Source organism: Eucyclogobius newberryi, unplaced genomic scaffold, assembly GCF_026437365.1.
Source record: "Eucyclogobius newberryi isolate DKJ021-1_F unplaced genomic scaffold, fEucNew1.0.hap1 SCAF_22, whole genome shotgun sequence".
NCBI lineage: Eukaryota > Metazoa > Chordata > Actinopteri > Gobiiformes > Gobiidae > Eucyclogobius > Eucyclogobius newberryi.
In genome coordinates this window covers 5,898,472-5,915,175 of record NW_027315857.1, presented here as the reverse complement: position 1 = coordinate 5,915,175, position 16,704 = coordinate 5,898,472, and the positions used below count along the sequence as shown (strand labels likewise).

At 37.4% G+C, this 16,704-nt stretch overlaps 2 protein-coding genes across 2 annotated transcripts in view; one reads left to right on the top strand and one right to left on the bottom strand.

Annotated features, from left to right (window-relative positions):
* The window catches only part of nectin4a (nectin cell adhesion molecule 4a), a 49,016-nt gene extending 38,376 nt beyond the window's left edge, over positions 1–10,640 (top strand). The window contains exons 7-11 of the mRNA XM_072458499.1: positions 3,702–3,861; positions 4,637–4,712; positions 5,573–5,635; positions 6,524–6,730; positions 8,342–10,640. Of these exons, the coding sequence (XP_072314600.1) occupies positions 3,702–3,861; positions 4,637–4,712; positions 5,573–5,635; positions 6,524–6,730; positions 8,342–8,728 (893 nt within the window). The 3' untranslated portion in view covers positions 8,729–10,640. The remainder of the gene's footprint in view (positions 1–3,701; positions 3,862–4,636; positions 4,713–5,572; positions 5,636–6,523; positions 6,731–8,341) is intronic.
* An 821-nt stretch (positions 10,641–11,461) lies between these two features.
* Positions 11,462–16,256, bottom strand: LOC140371924 (uncharacterized). Its single transcript, XM_072459162.1, has 5 exons — positions 16,166–16,256; positions 15,054–15,407; positions 14,894–14,956; positions 13,195–13,293; positions 11,462–12,483 (listed from the first exon to the last, which is right to left on the bottom strand). The coding sequence occupies exons 1-5, from the start codon at positions 16,197–16,199 to the stop codon at positions 12,428–12,430; spliced, it is 606 nt and encodes a 201-aa protein (XP_072315263.1). The 5' UTR covers positions 16,200–16,256; the 3' UTR covers positions 11,462–12,427.
* Positions 16,257–16,704: the final 448 nt, after the last annotated feature.

The window sequence follows — 16,704 nt, the reverse complement described above, 5'->3', positions numbered from 1 at the left end:
CACTGGCTGTCCACTTGGCTCTGTCTCTGTAAACACCACATCTCCAACACGTTCTCTGCTGCGGTGATAAACAAAGTCTTTTCGACAGTTCAGTCTATTTCAAACAGTTTTCTTGTTTACAATTTTTTTTTAGTAATTATTGATTCGGAATATTTGTTTACACGTACATCCCTCCATTTGATAAATGGCTTTGCCCATTTCTCAAACTTCTACACAATTCTACATTTAAACAAAATTCAATAATCCAGATAGTTTACAACGTTCACTAATCCAAGATGTAATCAAGGAAGAGATGGAATTGCGTCTGTCACTCCACTCCGCAATGTCACCTCTTGACCTTTCACAGTTCAGCGGTCACATCCCTGGCTGAGCCCCCCCTTACACGGCGCTGGGCTCCCACCCTGTGTGTCTGTAATCCGACACTGCCTCTGCGATCTGTAACTTGTAAATCTGTTTTACCACCATTTGTTTCAAACTCCAAATGTTTCAAACTCTAAATGTTTCAAACTCTAAAAGTTTCAAACTCTAAAAGTCTGGTGTCCACGTGTGCGCGCGTATGTATGTATGTATGTATGTATGTATTCAAATACATCAAACAATAATAATTATCTCAATAATTCCCCCGTTGAGCTGGCCATAAGGGTCAGTTCACAACTTAGAATTCTTCATCATAATTAATAATTTCACATCTCCTCTGTGGGTGTGGCCTGAATAAAGTCACCCATCTAATGTAATATGTGCTAATCTTCTATATGTGCTTCAGGTGAGTTTCAAACTCAATCTCTCACACCTGCTCATGTGGTGCTTTACAAACATTGTGTATTAGTTTGTTCTAGCAAGTCTATATGTGTATTAAAAATCAAAATGATCCTAAACCTTCCCCTTGGTTATAAGGCACATCATTTTGTATCAACCCTTTTTTCCCCTTGTCTCTCTCTCTGTCTTCCTCTCGCAACGGAGGAAACACCCATTTCCAAATTTCTAAACCTGCTTTTTCTTTCTCTCTTTTCACTTACTCTTACCCTCACTTGTAACCTGCTTTTACTTTCTCTTTGCTGCTGATATAAGTATCAGACGCTGCATCCCCTGGGATTCCAGTTAGTTATCTTTAAAATATCCCTGTCATTCTGCTTCTAAACTCATGCATTGATTACCCATCCCCCTGTTTAGTTTTCACTATCTTCAGGTAATCTGCGGGTCTCATAAAATTTATTCTTCTGCATTACACTCCTCCCCCCGGGTCCGTCCTGACTCCGTCCTGAGTCCTGTAATGTTAAGTTCCTGTTATCACTGGTTTTCATAACTTCTATAGCGTCTAAATTTAGATGATATTGTCTTATTTAAGTCTATTCAATTCTTGATTGAATCTCCACAATCCTTCAGGTATTTACTTTAGAATGTCAAATTCTTTCGCTGTTAATGTTAACTCTTCTCCTTATTACCCATCACGTCAACCCTCCCCCTGAGGTGGTGTTGCTCTTAATTGTCACTGTGATACGTAAAGATAACGACATCTGCTCCATCCTGAGTCCTCTCCAGATTATTTGCCAGTCAATAGCCCCTGTTATCTCTGGCTATCTTTTATGACTTGGTGTCCTGTTGTCTTTAGTTAATGACCCATTCATGTCTTTCCAAGGAGGACATCGGACGTCACTATTTAACTTATTCCCTCACTTACGTCTACATGCAATACGAGGTTTCCTCATGATAATACAAATAAATAAGTTACTGATATAACTTTTACTATCACTTTACTTACTACTCATTCTACTCCTATGTCCAAAAACATCAGTAGTCACCCATTTACCCATATTATCACTTCCCAGGCCTGTGCCTGTATTTGATCCTAAATTTAAAAACACTTCTGTCTTTTCGTCCTGTACTTTCATCTAGTCATGCATTATGGTTACATAATAAGTCCAAAAGATAATTTTGTCAAGTCCAAAAATAAAACAAAACAAAACGTGGCTTTGTTTGGTGCACACAAAAAACACGATACCGTAAAAACACAACTTTTGTCTTCTATGTCGGGGAAAGGAAGGGTCCTGTCTGTGATCACATTCCCCAAAAAATTGGCCATCTATGAAAATCTGAATTAATCTTCATCTCTTATCAAGTTTAATACAATCTTTATAATTGATTGTTGTCAATCAAACAAAACCCTAAATTTGTTGAAATACAGAGCTCTCAAATACTAAAATTTAAAACCAGCTGGGTTTAATTCCTAATTTCATCAGTTCAGAGCGTCCTCTGAACTGCTTTCTTCCCTTTCTCCTGCCTTGTTGACCCCCCTTATCTCCCCCTCTCTGCCACGTCATCTGAGCACACCGGAAGTCTCCCTCCAAAATCCTCTTATGACTTTTCCTTTGTCTTTTTACAGTTTGGGGTGATAATTCTGGCATTATGTGGTCTCGGTCGTCTGAGAGAAATGCTACTTGCTTTACAGTCACGGTTAATGTCAAGCTTCTAGAGAAATTCCTTATTAGATTCCTCCGGACATAAACGTGGTGTTTAAGATTCACCCGTGACTGCAAATTTTAGATCTCTCAGAATAACGCTTTGTGACCCTTGTATGATTAATTGTGATTCTCACACTCGTTAGTTAATCACTATTAATCCTCATTCACACATTCACACTTCTCTCTTACTTACTTCGCTCGTGCACAGCGCTTACATTCACACATATTTCCTCAGTAATATTAAACTGGGTATTTCCTCAGTAATACCTAAACTGCGTATTTCCTCAGTAATATGAAACTGGGTATTTCCTCAGTAATACCTAACTGCCTTGCTTTATGTGAGAAACTTATCTCGTCCATAAGCCTACAATATTTTTCCAGTAAATATCAAACTAATGCATAAAACGTTTCATGGCTAACTCTTTTTCACACACAAAATTTTGTCTGACCTTCTTTGTCGCCTGTGTTCTCCTGCTGCTTCGAAACGACGCGCTCTCCTCGCGGAGAATGAGGTGCGATGGGCGGCCACGGGAAAAGTGGACTTCCTTTAGCTGTGCACAGACTTCACCGATTCACCCGTCAATCTCCGCGAAGGCAGCTTGTCGTCCGGCTCGATAGGACCAGAAAATGTCATGGAATCAGACATACGCCGATGCTATTCCTTAACACATTGAGAACACAATTCAACTTAGAATATGAAACGACACATTGATTTCGTTTTGCTGCCCATAGGCTTTATTACACGGGAGACGAAAGTGTGAAACGGGGGATGAGAGAGGGGGAGGACATTCAGTAAGCTGTCGGAGTCGGGATTCAAACTCATGACACTGCTTTCATTTTGTATCAATATTGTACAAAAAATGACAAGAACATTTTTGAGAATTTGTGTTCTGAGTTATTGGAGGAAGATTAGAGTATTTTTGATCACGGAGCGTGTGCTGAATTGCGATATGATCTGTTGTGAGCAGATAACTATCTGGTGCATTTAACCGGAAGAAAACTAGACAAATTAGTCAAGTGCAATTGTTTTTACAGTTTTGTGCGAAACTTGAACCTCAACCATGACATTTATGGGCACATTTGATCACACTTCTGATGGGTTCCCACAATGTCATCGGCACATTGTCATCAGAATAGAAATAAGACGTGCATTTTGTCAATATCGACCCAAACTTTCTTCAACTTCATTCATTTTTAGTGAAAAGAATAAGCAAAATTCATGACTTGTGCTCTCTTGTCCAGAGTCGGTCAAGCAGACGTGGCCGATGGAGAACATGCTGATGATCGTGGTGGGGGCCGTGGGTGGAGGTCTGCTGCTCCTCATGCTCGTCGTCATCGTCAGTGTGACCTGTCATCACAGACGCAGCAACAAGAAACTCAAGAGGGAACTCACAGAGAAGACGTACATAACGCTATATTTGTCAAAGCTCCAAATGTTTTTTATGGTGAAGGAGAAATCTTGCAATTATGTGTGACCCGATAAGAGTAAGAGGAACTGTGAGTGAGACGTGTCAAGTATGTTTAATATAACCGTGAGCTTGTGTGAGATACAAATGTGGACTGAAAAAGGATATTCACAACAAGAAATACGTTTGTGAAAAGAGATCATATAATTAATATTGATTTCTGCGATTATTTTCCAGTCTGGATTCATTTTTGAGAGGTCTATATCTCTGACTGGTTTCAGTATATTTGAATCGGTCCAACCCAAAATTTGGAACGTATTTTTTACACATTGAAATGAAAATAAACAGAGCTGTCCGAAGACGACTGCAGAAACCCTTATACGGAAGTAAATGTATTAGTCAAAATACGTGGGACTGTGTTCAAAATGTAATCATACTAATTAGGGTCTTTTACATGAATTCATTACAATTAATTTGACTGCCATCAAGTGGTAAAATGACATTTGTTAAAGATTAGGAACATAGTTTGGATCTGAGGGGATTTCAAAAGGTAGCATGCTTGTTGTGACGATGTAGGGAGTAGAAAGTACAAATACTCATGTTAAACAGTAAGGTGTAGAAGTAAAGAATAACATGGCTAGACATGTCAATTATCAAGTAAGAAATACCTTCCTACAAATACAATTTAATGAGCCCTAACATTGTCAAATAATGTCCTGAACGGAAGTTTCTGTGTGTTTTGAAGGTTAAATGTGTGTGTTGTGTTGACAGGCAGGAGATCAGTTCGCTCTCTCGCCAGGCCTCTATAAGGAGGGTGAACTCTGTCAGCACCGACGCCAGAGGAGCGGTACGATACTACACGATACTATATCACGATACTATATACGCCTCAGAACTCTGCCTTCTACACCATACTATATCCCGATACTCATATACGCCTCAGAACTCAGAACTCTCAGAACTCTGCCTTGTACACGATAGTATATCACGATACTATATACGTCTCAGAACTCTACCTTCTACACAATACTATACGTCTCTGAACTCTGCCTTCTACACAATACTATATCACGATACTATATACGCCTCAGAACTCTGCCTTCTACACAATACTATATCACGATACTATATACGCCTCAGAACTCTGCCTTCTACACAATACAGTCACTACATCGCCGCACATGCTCCTCAGCCTGTTATGTCACACTTTGATGCTTTGGAACAACAGCTTTGACACTTTTTTCACTGTTTCATTGAATTTCACTGCCTAATTTGCTTCTTCATTTGGAAAAGAAACTGCGTTACAAGTTTGACATCAGTAATATTTACTTTACTCTATGGTGAATATGTTCTTGTTTTATTGCAGGTGTATGGTTAAAAAAAATCTGATGGAATTGCAGCAATTTATTGTACAACTCGAAGGAATGACTGTTACTGAACACTATTTATGCACAATGTTTCCAACTAGGAACGTTGCTTACTAGGAATGTTTCTTGGCTTGACAACGATGAGGAAAAACAGTTTGATAAATTCTAAAATGTATAAAGCTGCCCTAACAAGTTCTCATTTATTATTTATTTAACACCAATAAAGAATTTTTCGAGGGAGCTTGTCCAAATGGAGCAAAAATACTTCTTCAAATGATTAAACAGACAGCTTTGATACATGAGGCATACGTCCTTAGTTCTGTTTTACTTGTACTTGCAGACAGAGGAGAACATCCCGCTGCGGGTGGAGGGCACCCTGAGGACCAGCCTGTCGTCCCTCGGGGTCAGTCTCTATGTAACTGTGCATGTGGGCCCGGGGCCGGGAAGAGAAGTATTACTGTCTGCTGGCCAAACAGCCAAGTTCTGAGCCGTCTGAGCTGCATGTCACTCTCAATGTACTGCATCCATTTTATCATCGTTTGGCTAACTAACACCTTTCTTATTGCCTACTCACTTATGTGTCCAGGAGAATTGACAAAAAGACTGAAACAGGCCTATGAATTGACAAACTATAAAAGAATCACATGTTTGTTTGGTCAAGTCTAAACTAGAGTCTTAAGTTCATGTGACATCACAACCTTCTAGAATGACCATAGTTTTAAACTGAGCTGAGATAGGTCAGAATTAATGGGTAGAATTGACTGTTTAACTGTTAGAATGCAGATTTGTAGACCTGCTTTATGATTCATATTTCTGTAATTACTGGGCCTAACCACATGAAACAAAAACAAATGCCAAGTCTTTTCTGTCAGCAGAAATAAACAAAGGTGAAATCATTTCAGCCTCAGAAAAAGGTGACATTATTTAACTCCAAAGACGTGATTCTTGTCAATTGAAAAGATTTTAAACCATGAGATTAGGTTTGTGGAGCCAATTCCAAACAAATTATGAGAAGTTTCAACATTTATGGATTTCTATTTTGGATATTTAGTTCAAATAAAGTAGCTTTCCAATAGAGTTATTGTGGCCTTTGTGCACCATCTGAGAAAATGACAAACACGTCATTCAAATTGCAAATTCGATTGATTGTTTTTGCAGCAGAAATGTAAACAGTACAATTCCACAGCTACAGATTGGCCCTGCATAAACAGCTCTTATCAGATGAAGGAAGGACATACCTGAACGTCTGAGAATGCAAAGTAACCTGGGCTTGTCTTTTGACCCCCTCCAGGAACACGCGTTCTACCGGGATAGCCACTCCACCATCTCAGGCCGGGGCGGGGTAGGAGGGGGCGGGGGAGGCGGTGCTGTGGACTACCTGGGCAGACCAGTCCTGCACAACAACTCCCGCAGACTCAGAGAGCGGCTGCTGCTGGACCGAGACGAGGAGAGCCGACTGCGAGTGGAGAACTATGTGCGCAACAGCAACAAGTCCCTGGTCAGTGCTGGAAAGTAACCAAGTACAAAAGTAAAAGTACTGTTCAAAGTGCAATTTGTGTGTATTTGTACTTTACATTACATTTTACAGAGGATACTTTAAAATACTTTACATAAAAAAGCCGATAAACATAGAAAACAAAAAAATAATAAATGGGACTACTCTAAAAGTCAAATTTTAAACCCACACTCCTGTACTTTTTCTTTGTAGATTTTGCAATATATATATGCAATACTTAATTTTTTTTTAATATCCTGTACCTCTGGTTGTACTTGCTTAATTTCAACAAAACTGAATACCACTGTCCTTGGTGTGTGTGTGTGTGTGTAGTAAGTATATATATATATATATATATATATATATATATATATATATATATTGTTACATTGTTATATATTTCCAGGCTGTTCCTTTATACCGTTACGATACTAAAACTTCAAACTCATACTGAGGAATTAGCTCAACATTCATTACCGATATCACATGGATAATTATTTTTTTTTCAGAGAACAGACTGTAATTTTCAATACCGTCCTAGTATCCCGGTACTAGTCCTGATAAAATTCAAGATCATTCTAAAACTGTTTGGGAAAAGTCACGCTTTGTCCTGTTAATGGGATTTATTTAGTTGCTAGATTATTAGTATTGGATTTTCCATACTTTTGACAACCCTATTTCTCAATTTGTCTGGATATCTACAACAAACTAATCACATGGCATTTTAACACACAACCTACTGCAAAGTTTATGTTGTCAGAAGGTTGGCAGCATTTGTCAAGGAGCCATGGATTTGCCCGTTTGAATTCCACCTGAACACGGCAATTACAATTAAATTCATAATCATTATCCATACGTTGAATTGTTTTGTGCTCAAATTTAGCCCCACAAAAATGTAGCCCCTTGCCATGAAATCAGTGCACGGTTTCAGTACAGAGTTGTTGACATTTAAACAGAATAGAACTTCTTGCTTAAACAGGTTTCAAATCCATGTGAGTCAACAAGCTTAACTTGGGAACGGTTGACTACCGTTTGTGTTATAAATGTAAGCAGACACACAAATACACACACTGTATTGTTTGATTTATTCATTTCTAAAATTAAGAAAAAAAACAAATACAAATAGCCATATCCAAAAAACATTAAAAGTACCGTATGTAAACGTATTTTAACGCTAAACTAAAACAATTAAATCATACGGGTACACAGACCTTAGGAAAATGGACAAAAGGCACTTGAACTTTATTTGACAAATGTTTCCCTTTATTTCCTTTTCTCTCTCTCTGTTGGTTTCTGTGTTTTAATTTTTAGTTCTAATTATATATGTTTAAAAAATAGAAAAATAAATCTGAATTGTTCTTGTTATAAACTTTGTCACATAATATACTGTACATGAAGGTAATCTAGAAGACAGTGTGAATTAAACAGATTTGAATCATATGGATTCTTCATGTGAGGAAAATTACATTTGAATATTTACAATTGACAGCTAGTCTCAATTAAACACTACAAAGTTTGATAATCTTGGGAGTTCAACTGTAACTAAACATTAAAAAAATTTAACTAAAAATGTATTATGAGTATAGAAATAACATGTAACTTTGTGTCTTGCAGCAGGAGACTCGATACCAGCCTCCTCTGATGCCCACCTCTTACCCCATCCAAAGCACTGAGGTGGTCCGGCACATCAACGGCACCCTGCTCATCCCCGGCGAGGGCAGAGGGTCCCGGCAGAGCAGCGTCATCAAGACCCCCCTGCCCCAGCCCCCCATGAGCAGCCCGTCCCCTTACCCCCCAGCCACTTACGACGAGGACGAGGTGGATGAGGGCTTGGGGGGCCCCGCTAACAGTCAGGACCCCCCGGAGTACCAGGACAGCGAGACCAACAGCTCCCAAGTGTCCTACCCCAACAGCAACGGATCACTGCGGCCCAAAATCCGACCATTGACTCCTATAGTGAGCCCACATGCTTCTCTCATTCACAAAGCACAGATTGTCTAGTCACTTGACCAACCTCAGCTTTAAAGTAGTAATTTCTGAGTTCCTTTTTTACATTTTTGTGACATTTTTGGATCTCTCGGCACTTGCTCTTTAATTTCCGGGTCACGTGGGAATTTTGACTGTGGATTTGTCTAAGGGGCTTCCATCAAGGTTGTCCACTTTCCCCCATGAACTTTAAATATGCACAATAGGCTAATCCTTCTTCTAGGTACTCTTGACCACAAACTTTGCTCTAGATTAAGAGAAGGGTCTACTACTCGACTCCTGAATGTATGCCCAGGTGACCCAGCAGCATTAGGGAAACAATCAAGCTAATACACATGATGCTGTGTTGAGAGCAAGTCTGGTGAAGCTGAATGGATAAAGACAAGAACCTCAATGACTCGAACCTGACCAAGCTGTATACCTTAAATACAAATAAATAAAACAAACTAGACATGTTTTTAAAGTTGAAACATTCCATGGTTAAAACGCCATGTTGGGGGAGTTGTATCACCTCTTGTGCATTATTTATCCAGTGTGGGAACAGAGGAGACATTTCCGGGTTGACAGAAGAAACTCTAGATTTTTGGCAACGCTGTGACATGTTTAGTTTTTCGAGGTCATCTGTCATCGAGCGACACGGAAATGGCTTCATCAGAAAGTTGCAAAACTCCGCCGGTGCTGACATTAATACGATGCAATTTTTGCCCTTTTTCACACACAGATTTTGGGATCGTATCCAAACTAACACGCCTCATACCTCCATAATGTCCCCATGACTGCACCCCGGGGCATAAGGAAATAATGAGAAGTTGTCAATAGACTACATATTATTACCTACTATTGAACTTAAAAGCTGAATGTGCTACATGGATTATGGACTACAATCAATTCAAATTCTCTGTGTACAATACATGGAATAGAATGTGGACATATTATTTTCATGCTATTGATTATAAATGTTTTATTTTATTTTAAAAACTCCCAAATATTGATATGTTTTGCTAGATGTCAATGTAACAGTTATGAAAAAAGCTGATGCTTATGTAATTATTAGGTTAAAATGTCAATTTTTAAATGTTTTGGACTCTTTTTTTTGCATCAATACAAACTGATGAAATCATTTATCTTTTTTGTCAATAAGTAATCAGGCCTACGAATCTAACGAATCCTATTTCCCCAAATTTACATGTATTTTATTTTGGGAATGTCTTCCTGCAAAATTCCTGCAAGTTTTCTTGTTAAATATAGGTTAATAGAAAAAATAAACACATCACAGCCAGATTTAAATCAATTTGTAAAAGGCTTATTATATTGTATATTTATTCAAAAGTTTGTTGGTTGGTCACATTAGTAATAGCAAAGATGGGTAAAGACATACTTGTTTGTGTTTAGTTTATTAAAATTGAAAGTATAACAAAGATAATAGTAATCTTCTTTTAAATAGTTGGTTTTCTAACATCGCTCTGTCTTGTGCCTTCATTTGTATTTCTTCTGTAAAAAAAATATTTTACAATAATGTTATGACATATGTGGTTGCTCTTTATAAGAATGTAAAAATAGGTACATGCATATCATCAGCTTTATTACCAAAGTTTATTTTTGTAGAATTGATGTCACAGTTTTGCCCTGGACATGTCAGCAGCAGAACGCCAACACTATAAAGACTACATATTATTTTTTGGCAATGAAGTATTAATTTGTTTATTGTGATGTGTCTACATGGGCGGTGTGTGGGCAGGTTATGACACTTACCAGCCCAACAGGTTTGACTTAGGCAGTATTGGTAGTAAACAGCGCCCTCCTCTGGGTATTGCAGTAACAGCATTATGACGTTCTACTGTGATGTTTGTATGTGCGTATGAAATTGTGTGGATATTTTGTATTGGTGGGTGGAAATAAATGTGTTTCCTCAAAAGAAAAGTAAAAATTATACTTGAATTTTATTAACGTTAATATAGCTGAATCTACAACAATTTCATTTCATAGGTTAGTAAGAACTAGAAATGATGGGGTTGTTTCCTCACAATAATTACAACACAAACACTTGATATCATGACATCCCTTTTGGGAACACATTAAGAATATAAATAGTTTGTGTTCTCCATGTTATTGACATGGAAAACACAAACTAGGGTTGTAGGAAAAGATTCAGTTGTAGTCATCTGGACACGGGACCAAGAGATTCTATTCTATATTTATTCTATTCTGAGTACTCAGAATACAGAGAATCAGAATGAGTACTCAGAATAGAATAAATATCTGAGTTTCCAGACTGGATCCGCAGATTGAGGATGACTCTTGGATGAGAGTCGAAACATCTTGTTTCTCTAAAAACAGTGTCCAGATGACTACGACTGAATCTCTGTCTACAATGGAACACTCCAGGATGAATGAGGGATTACACTGACTTGTTTCTAAGAATTTTGGGCACAAACTAGGGTTATTAAAAACATACATACCAAGATACTACTTATTAGTAGTATCTTGGTATGTATGTTTTTAATAATAAAGCATCAAAACTAGATATTGAACAGAGCATGCATTAATACTAACCATTTAAAACTTATTCCACAAGTAATCTAAAACCACAGTGAATTTTAATAGTGTTACATTACGTTATACAGTATACAATTATGATTACAATATGTACATAGTAAATTAGAATTAGGTTGTTATAAAAGAGTGTTGTTTTTTCATTGCATCAAAATGGTTGAATATGAAATGTTTTCCTTTTTTTGTGTATCCTTGTGACTCACATCTGACACGATTAGAGATTAGACAACAACTGATCCCAAGATCAGACTTAAGCCTCTTTACTTGTTCAACATGGAAAATGTTGCAACTTAAAAACCCACACTTTTTATATTGTCAGTTTTAAAACAACTTAGACTTCCACAGCTGCCACAAAACATTTTTCAATTCCCAGACCAAACACAAATTTTATTTGTATCATTATTTATTTTTTAAATGTTTTCATCTAAACAGAACAAAACAAGGAACATGACACGGCAAGGGAACATACAGTTTATATAAAAACATCCAAATTGTCCTATACATTTAGTCCGGAATATGCATCTTAATTATTCATTCAAATTTGTCCATTTTCAAATTGAGTTTGAATAATTTTAATTTTGCGAATGTCCACAATAATTTCAGTCCAGTCCTTGATTGTCAGTACATTTTGTATCATCCATTTTTTGTGAGGGTCTTTTTCCCTGTCGCCAGGACTACGCTCAGATACAAAACATAGTTCTGAAATCGAGGTAAATACAGTCTATATTGTTATAGCACACCTCCATGTCTACAATGATACATATTCTGTAACATTCTGATAATGTTACAGAATATGTCCTTCTCTGACATTTTCAGTTTCCTTCTCATTGTATCTCTAAGCTGGCCTTCTTAGCAGCTATTTAAACCTCTGTGTGTGGAAGCACTTGGGCTTGAATAGCTAATACTAGTGTAAAAGCGTTTGCATAAAAGGAGCATTTCTATAATTGTGATTGCCCCTTAAAAATATTGCAATACATTTTGTACCATGAAATGAATATTGTAATAAGTCAAAATAATACATTACCATTAGTTTCTTGTCTGACTACTAAATACACATAGGACCAAAAATACAAGTAGAATATTCACAAATATGATTCACATTCAATATTAAATTCTTTAAATTGCATTGAATTCCTGTACCACAGTGGAGGACAGGTCTCTTCAGTTTGGGCCACCGGACACCAGGGAGCACTGCTGCATTTCAGAAACACCACTTCCTGCAAGACACAAATATATATATATTATATATGTTATTTGAAATAAAGAGGTGCACAGCTGTTCTTGCTCACGGTGCTATAAATAGCTTCCTTTAAATGGCCATTTAAAATGTTTTTTAATGGTGAGAGAAGTCAAGAAGATTATTTAAGCCATTTGCAATTTTGGGTTGTACAAATCTTTCTGGTTGGCCAAGATTGAATCCAGAGACACCTACAGATGCAGCAGGGTCTGCAGAGTAGAAGTGAGCACAAAACTCATTAAAAAAAAAGAAGACCTTTATGTAAGGAGGCCGTATAATATGTCAATATGTCATTTATGCATGTCAGTAAAAAAAAATATTTCAAGTTATATTAAGTGGCACGACTACAGTCAGTAAAGTCCACTGAGTTGAATCCCCTTGATACCAAAAGTGCAAGTAAGCGATCAAAATATCAGCCTGTTTGGGGCAACTGAGGTGCTGATAAATAAATAATGGGTATCAAAAAAATCTGCGCCTGGATTTCAATCCAAAATGGCTCCTGTTTGTTGGACTCATGATAATGTATTTTGGTCTCCGTGAGTTAATTGTCCCAAAAGAATAGTTGTTGTTTTTTTTATTTGAAACTTCCTAACACTTAACATTATACAATCATTATGAATAAAGTGAACACTTACCTGCACTCCTCCTAAATGTGACTCGTCAGTCAGTTTGATATCAGATGTTGTCTCACCTGTGGGTGTGCTGGCTCTCTTTTTCCAGTACAGTATGGTGAATGTCACTGACAGAATCACCAGAGCGCTCAGAGTCAGTCCTATGTATAGCGCCACATCTGCAACAACATTCAATATACACTCAAACTCAAATGATTGATTCAGGGGCACCCACAGTTTCCTCTGCGGGCCAAAAGCAATGTGTGTTAGCATGTCGAGGGTCAAAACTAATAATGTTTTCCATGGAAAAAAGTTTGTCTGTAAAGAGATTTGGCACCACTCGCAGGCCAAATCAGAGTGTGTGGAGGGCCAAGTTCAGGCACTACTGGTTTAGATTATTACTGTACAGTCCAACATATATCTTGAAAAGTGAAAGAACATTTTATTATCTCTGAAGAGTCTTTGGCATCTGGCCATCCCTCAATGCTGCTGGGACAATCTGTCAGGACTAGTGATGGGACTCTCAGATCTCTGATATGCACCTCAATACACTTGCTGGGCTCCAATTCATTTAGAGTTTAGTGGGGTTTATTACAGCGGCCCACACTCATGCCTGATCATACTTTTAGCATCCAATGTTATTCTTATATGAAATAATTAAACTAACAATCATATGGATATTATAATTTTTGGTTGCAGAATAATATTAATATTTGAAAACAGCAGAACAACTGTGCGTAAGAGTGCTCCTGATTATTCGTAGGATTTGATCTTCCAGAAGAACATTTTCAGTTAAGAACTAATTTTGTGAAAAGCCTGCATTTCAACCCCTTATGAATATTATTAAACAGTTACTCAATCAAGTAATTGTACAACCCGCTCCATTTGGTTATATAGCATTTTTCTTGTCTTTAGTGATAAACTCTTACATAAATCTTTATTTTATAATTTGTCAATATGTATCTTAAATTGCTTAATAATTGAAAAGGTCTATTGACTTCCTGTTCAGAACTGCAGAACTGACTTTTGGCTGCTGGCTCCGCTTCTTCATAGTAACATTTCACAATAGCAAGCAGCGAATTTATATTTGTGCCATTCCTGTTTTGTAAAAATGGTTGTGCAACATTTTTGAACATTTGTGTATGATCTGGAGTCTGATATATTTTGTGAAGAATCACAAGTACAGAGTAAGAAAAAAAACTCTCCTAAACAAATAAGCAATTACTTTGGAATATACTTAAAATAGGGAAAAACATGCTGTGTATAAATGCTCAGGATTTAGCAAAATATCCATCCCTCCATTTTCTGTGACAGTAGACAGTAGTACTTAGAACATGTTACAAGACTGAAAATCTCCATACAGGCTCTAATCTCTAACCTTTTTCAGGCTCGATTACTGCCGCTTCCTCCTCTAAAACTCTCTTGCGCCTCCAACTGGTTCAAAATGCAACAGCTCTCACTGGTTCTAACAGAAAACATCTCATCAGCCCTGTTTTACCTCCCCTTCACTGTCTCCCTGTGCCCTTTTTTAGCTTGTTTAGGGCTTGTTTAGGAGTTGTGTTCCAAATTCCCGGTCTGTGTGTGGACCAGCTCGGGTGCTTTTCCCCCACTGAGGTGACATTCCACGTACCAAACACCAGGGACTTTGGTCATCAAGGCACCTGCCCCAGACCACCACCAAATACAGCACAGGAATATATTTGGCCAAATTTGTTTCCTTTGAATTCAATTTTTTTGTGAAAGATTTTACAGATGGTGAAGTGTAAAGTGAGGAGCTACCAGACACTGGGGTGTGGTCCTGCTGAGATTCAGATGCACTGGGGCCCTCGAGGAATGGGATTCCTGCCGACAAAAGACATGATGAATGTACACATCTCTTGAAATGTGTGAGTCAGGAATCTATCGTTGATATAATACTTAAACAAAACATAAAACTTACCACTGACACCAATGACATAAACGATGATATCCACAACTGAATACCCAGTTTCTTCTGTTGGTGAGCTCTGAAGACAGCTGTATGATCCTGCATCAGAGCTGCGCACATTATGGATGCTCACATACATCACATCCGGAAAAGAAAGCCGCTTCTCATATTCAATGCGGTATCTGCCTTTATTTTGTTCGTCTAAGAAGGTCAAAACCAAAATATCTCCTGATGACTCACATCTATTTTTACAAAAGGCCTTAATGTGCCCAGAAGAATAGAATAAACATTTCATTTTTAAGTCTTCTCCTTCTGTCACTTCAAAAACCTTTGTTGCTCTGGTGAATGGCCTTCCACTACAAAGCACTGTTCAAAGAGATCAACAGATTTGATTGGTAAAATGATAAGACACAACCATTATGTAAACCATGAGAGTACAGTTAGAGGTGGGTAGTTACTTGAGTAAATGTTTGAAGCCATAAGAAGTTTCCTGAAATGTGTCAGTACTCTTTTTAGTGAGAACTGTGAGTAAGTCTATAGTGACAAAGGTTTTATGTTAAAATTAACTCAACTCACTCGGTCAAGTAGCAGTTTCTCCAAATACTTTTTTACTCTTACTGAGTACATTTTTTGGTCACTACTTTTAGTTGAGTAATATTTAACATTACTTTAGTTGAAATTTTGGCTATTCTACTACAGAAGTTGGCAGTCGGAAATTGTTTAATCAAATTTAAAATTCTGGTGAATTTCTAACACTCTAATTGTGTATTTTAAATTTCAACCACAGTACAACAAGTGTTTTTAGTTTAAACATGAAAAAACAAAAGAACAACGACACAGATTTTCAGGCCTGCAAATATTTAAGTTACCTTTTGGATTGTTTTGCTGAATTCACTGCATATTTCACACTCTGGATTTAGATTGTTGAGTAATTGAAAATCTGAATTTTTAAACTGACAAAAACTCAACAAAAATGTACACTACAAAATAGGTTTTCAGGGTTACAACATAAGAAAGATAAATGAATTCACCAGCTTTTAAAATGTCAAATCTGATTACACAAATGATCTCCATAGTACTCTACCCACCTCTGAAAACAAAATAATTCTGGAGAGTAAACTTACCTAGAAGCATCACAGCGACGTCGTGGAGTCTCATGTCAAAGGCTTTCACTCGACACTAAATCAAAATGTCTGTGTCACCAGTGAGTCCTTGTCTTAAATAGCTGACCAACAGTGCAGAACATTCATCCTTCCTCTTTTTTATACTTGCATTATTCACGTAGAAGGCCAGGGGTCACTAATAACCCTTCACCAAGGTCCAGTTTGAAAACATTTCCACAAGCCGCATGGTCTGTGGCCGAAATGTGATGGCCCGACTGCCCCGATAACCGACAGAATTCAACCTCAACCAAACAAGTACACTTTGACTTACAGCTTTTAAAGGGCGTATGACAGGTTTGTATAATTTTCAAATTTAGACTTTATTTGGTGTATTTATAGCAGTTGTAAATATGAATGATAGTTTTACACCAATCGAGTAGCTATTTGAAAAGAATGTCATTGACTTTTGACCCTCTAAAACATTATTTCAACAAAATAAAGGTACTCTCATATATTTTTGCTTTTCAAATAAAAACAATTGTTACATCAGATGAGTTTTT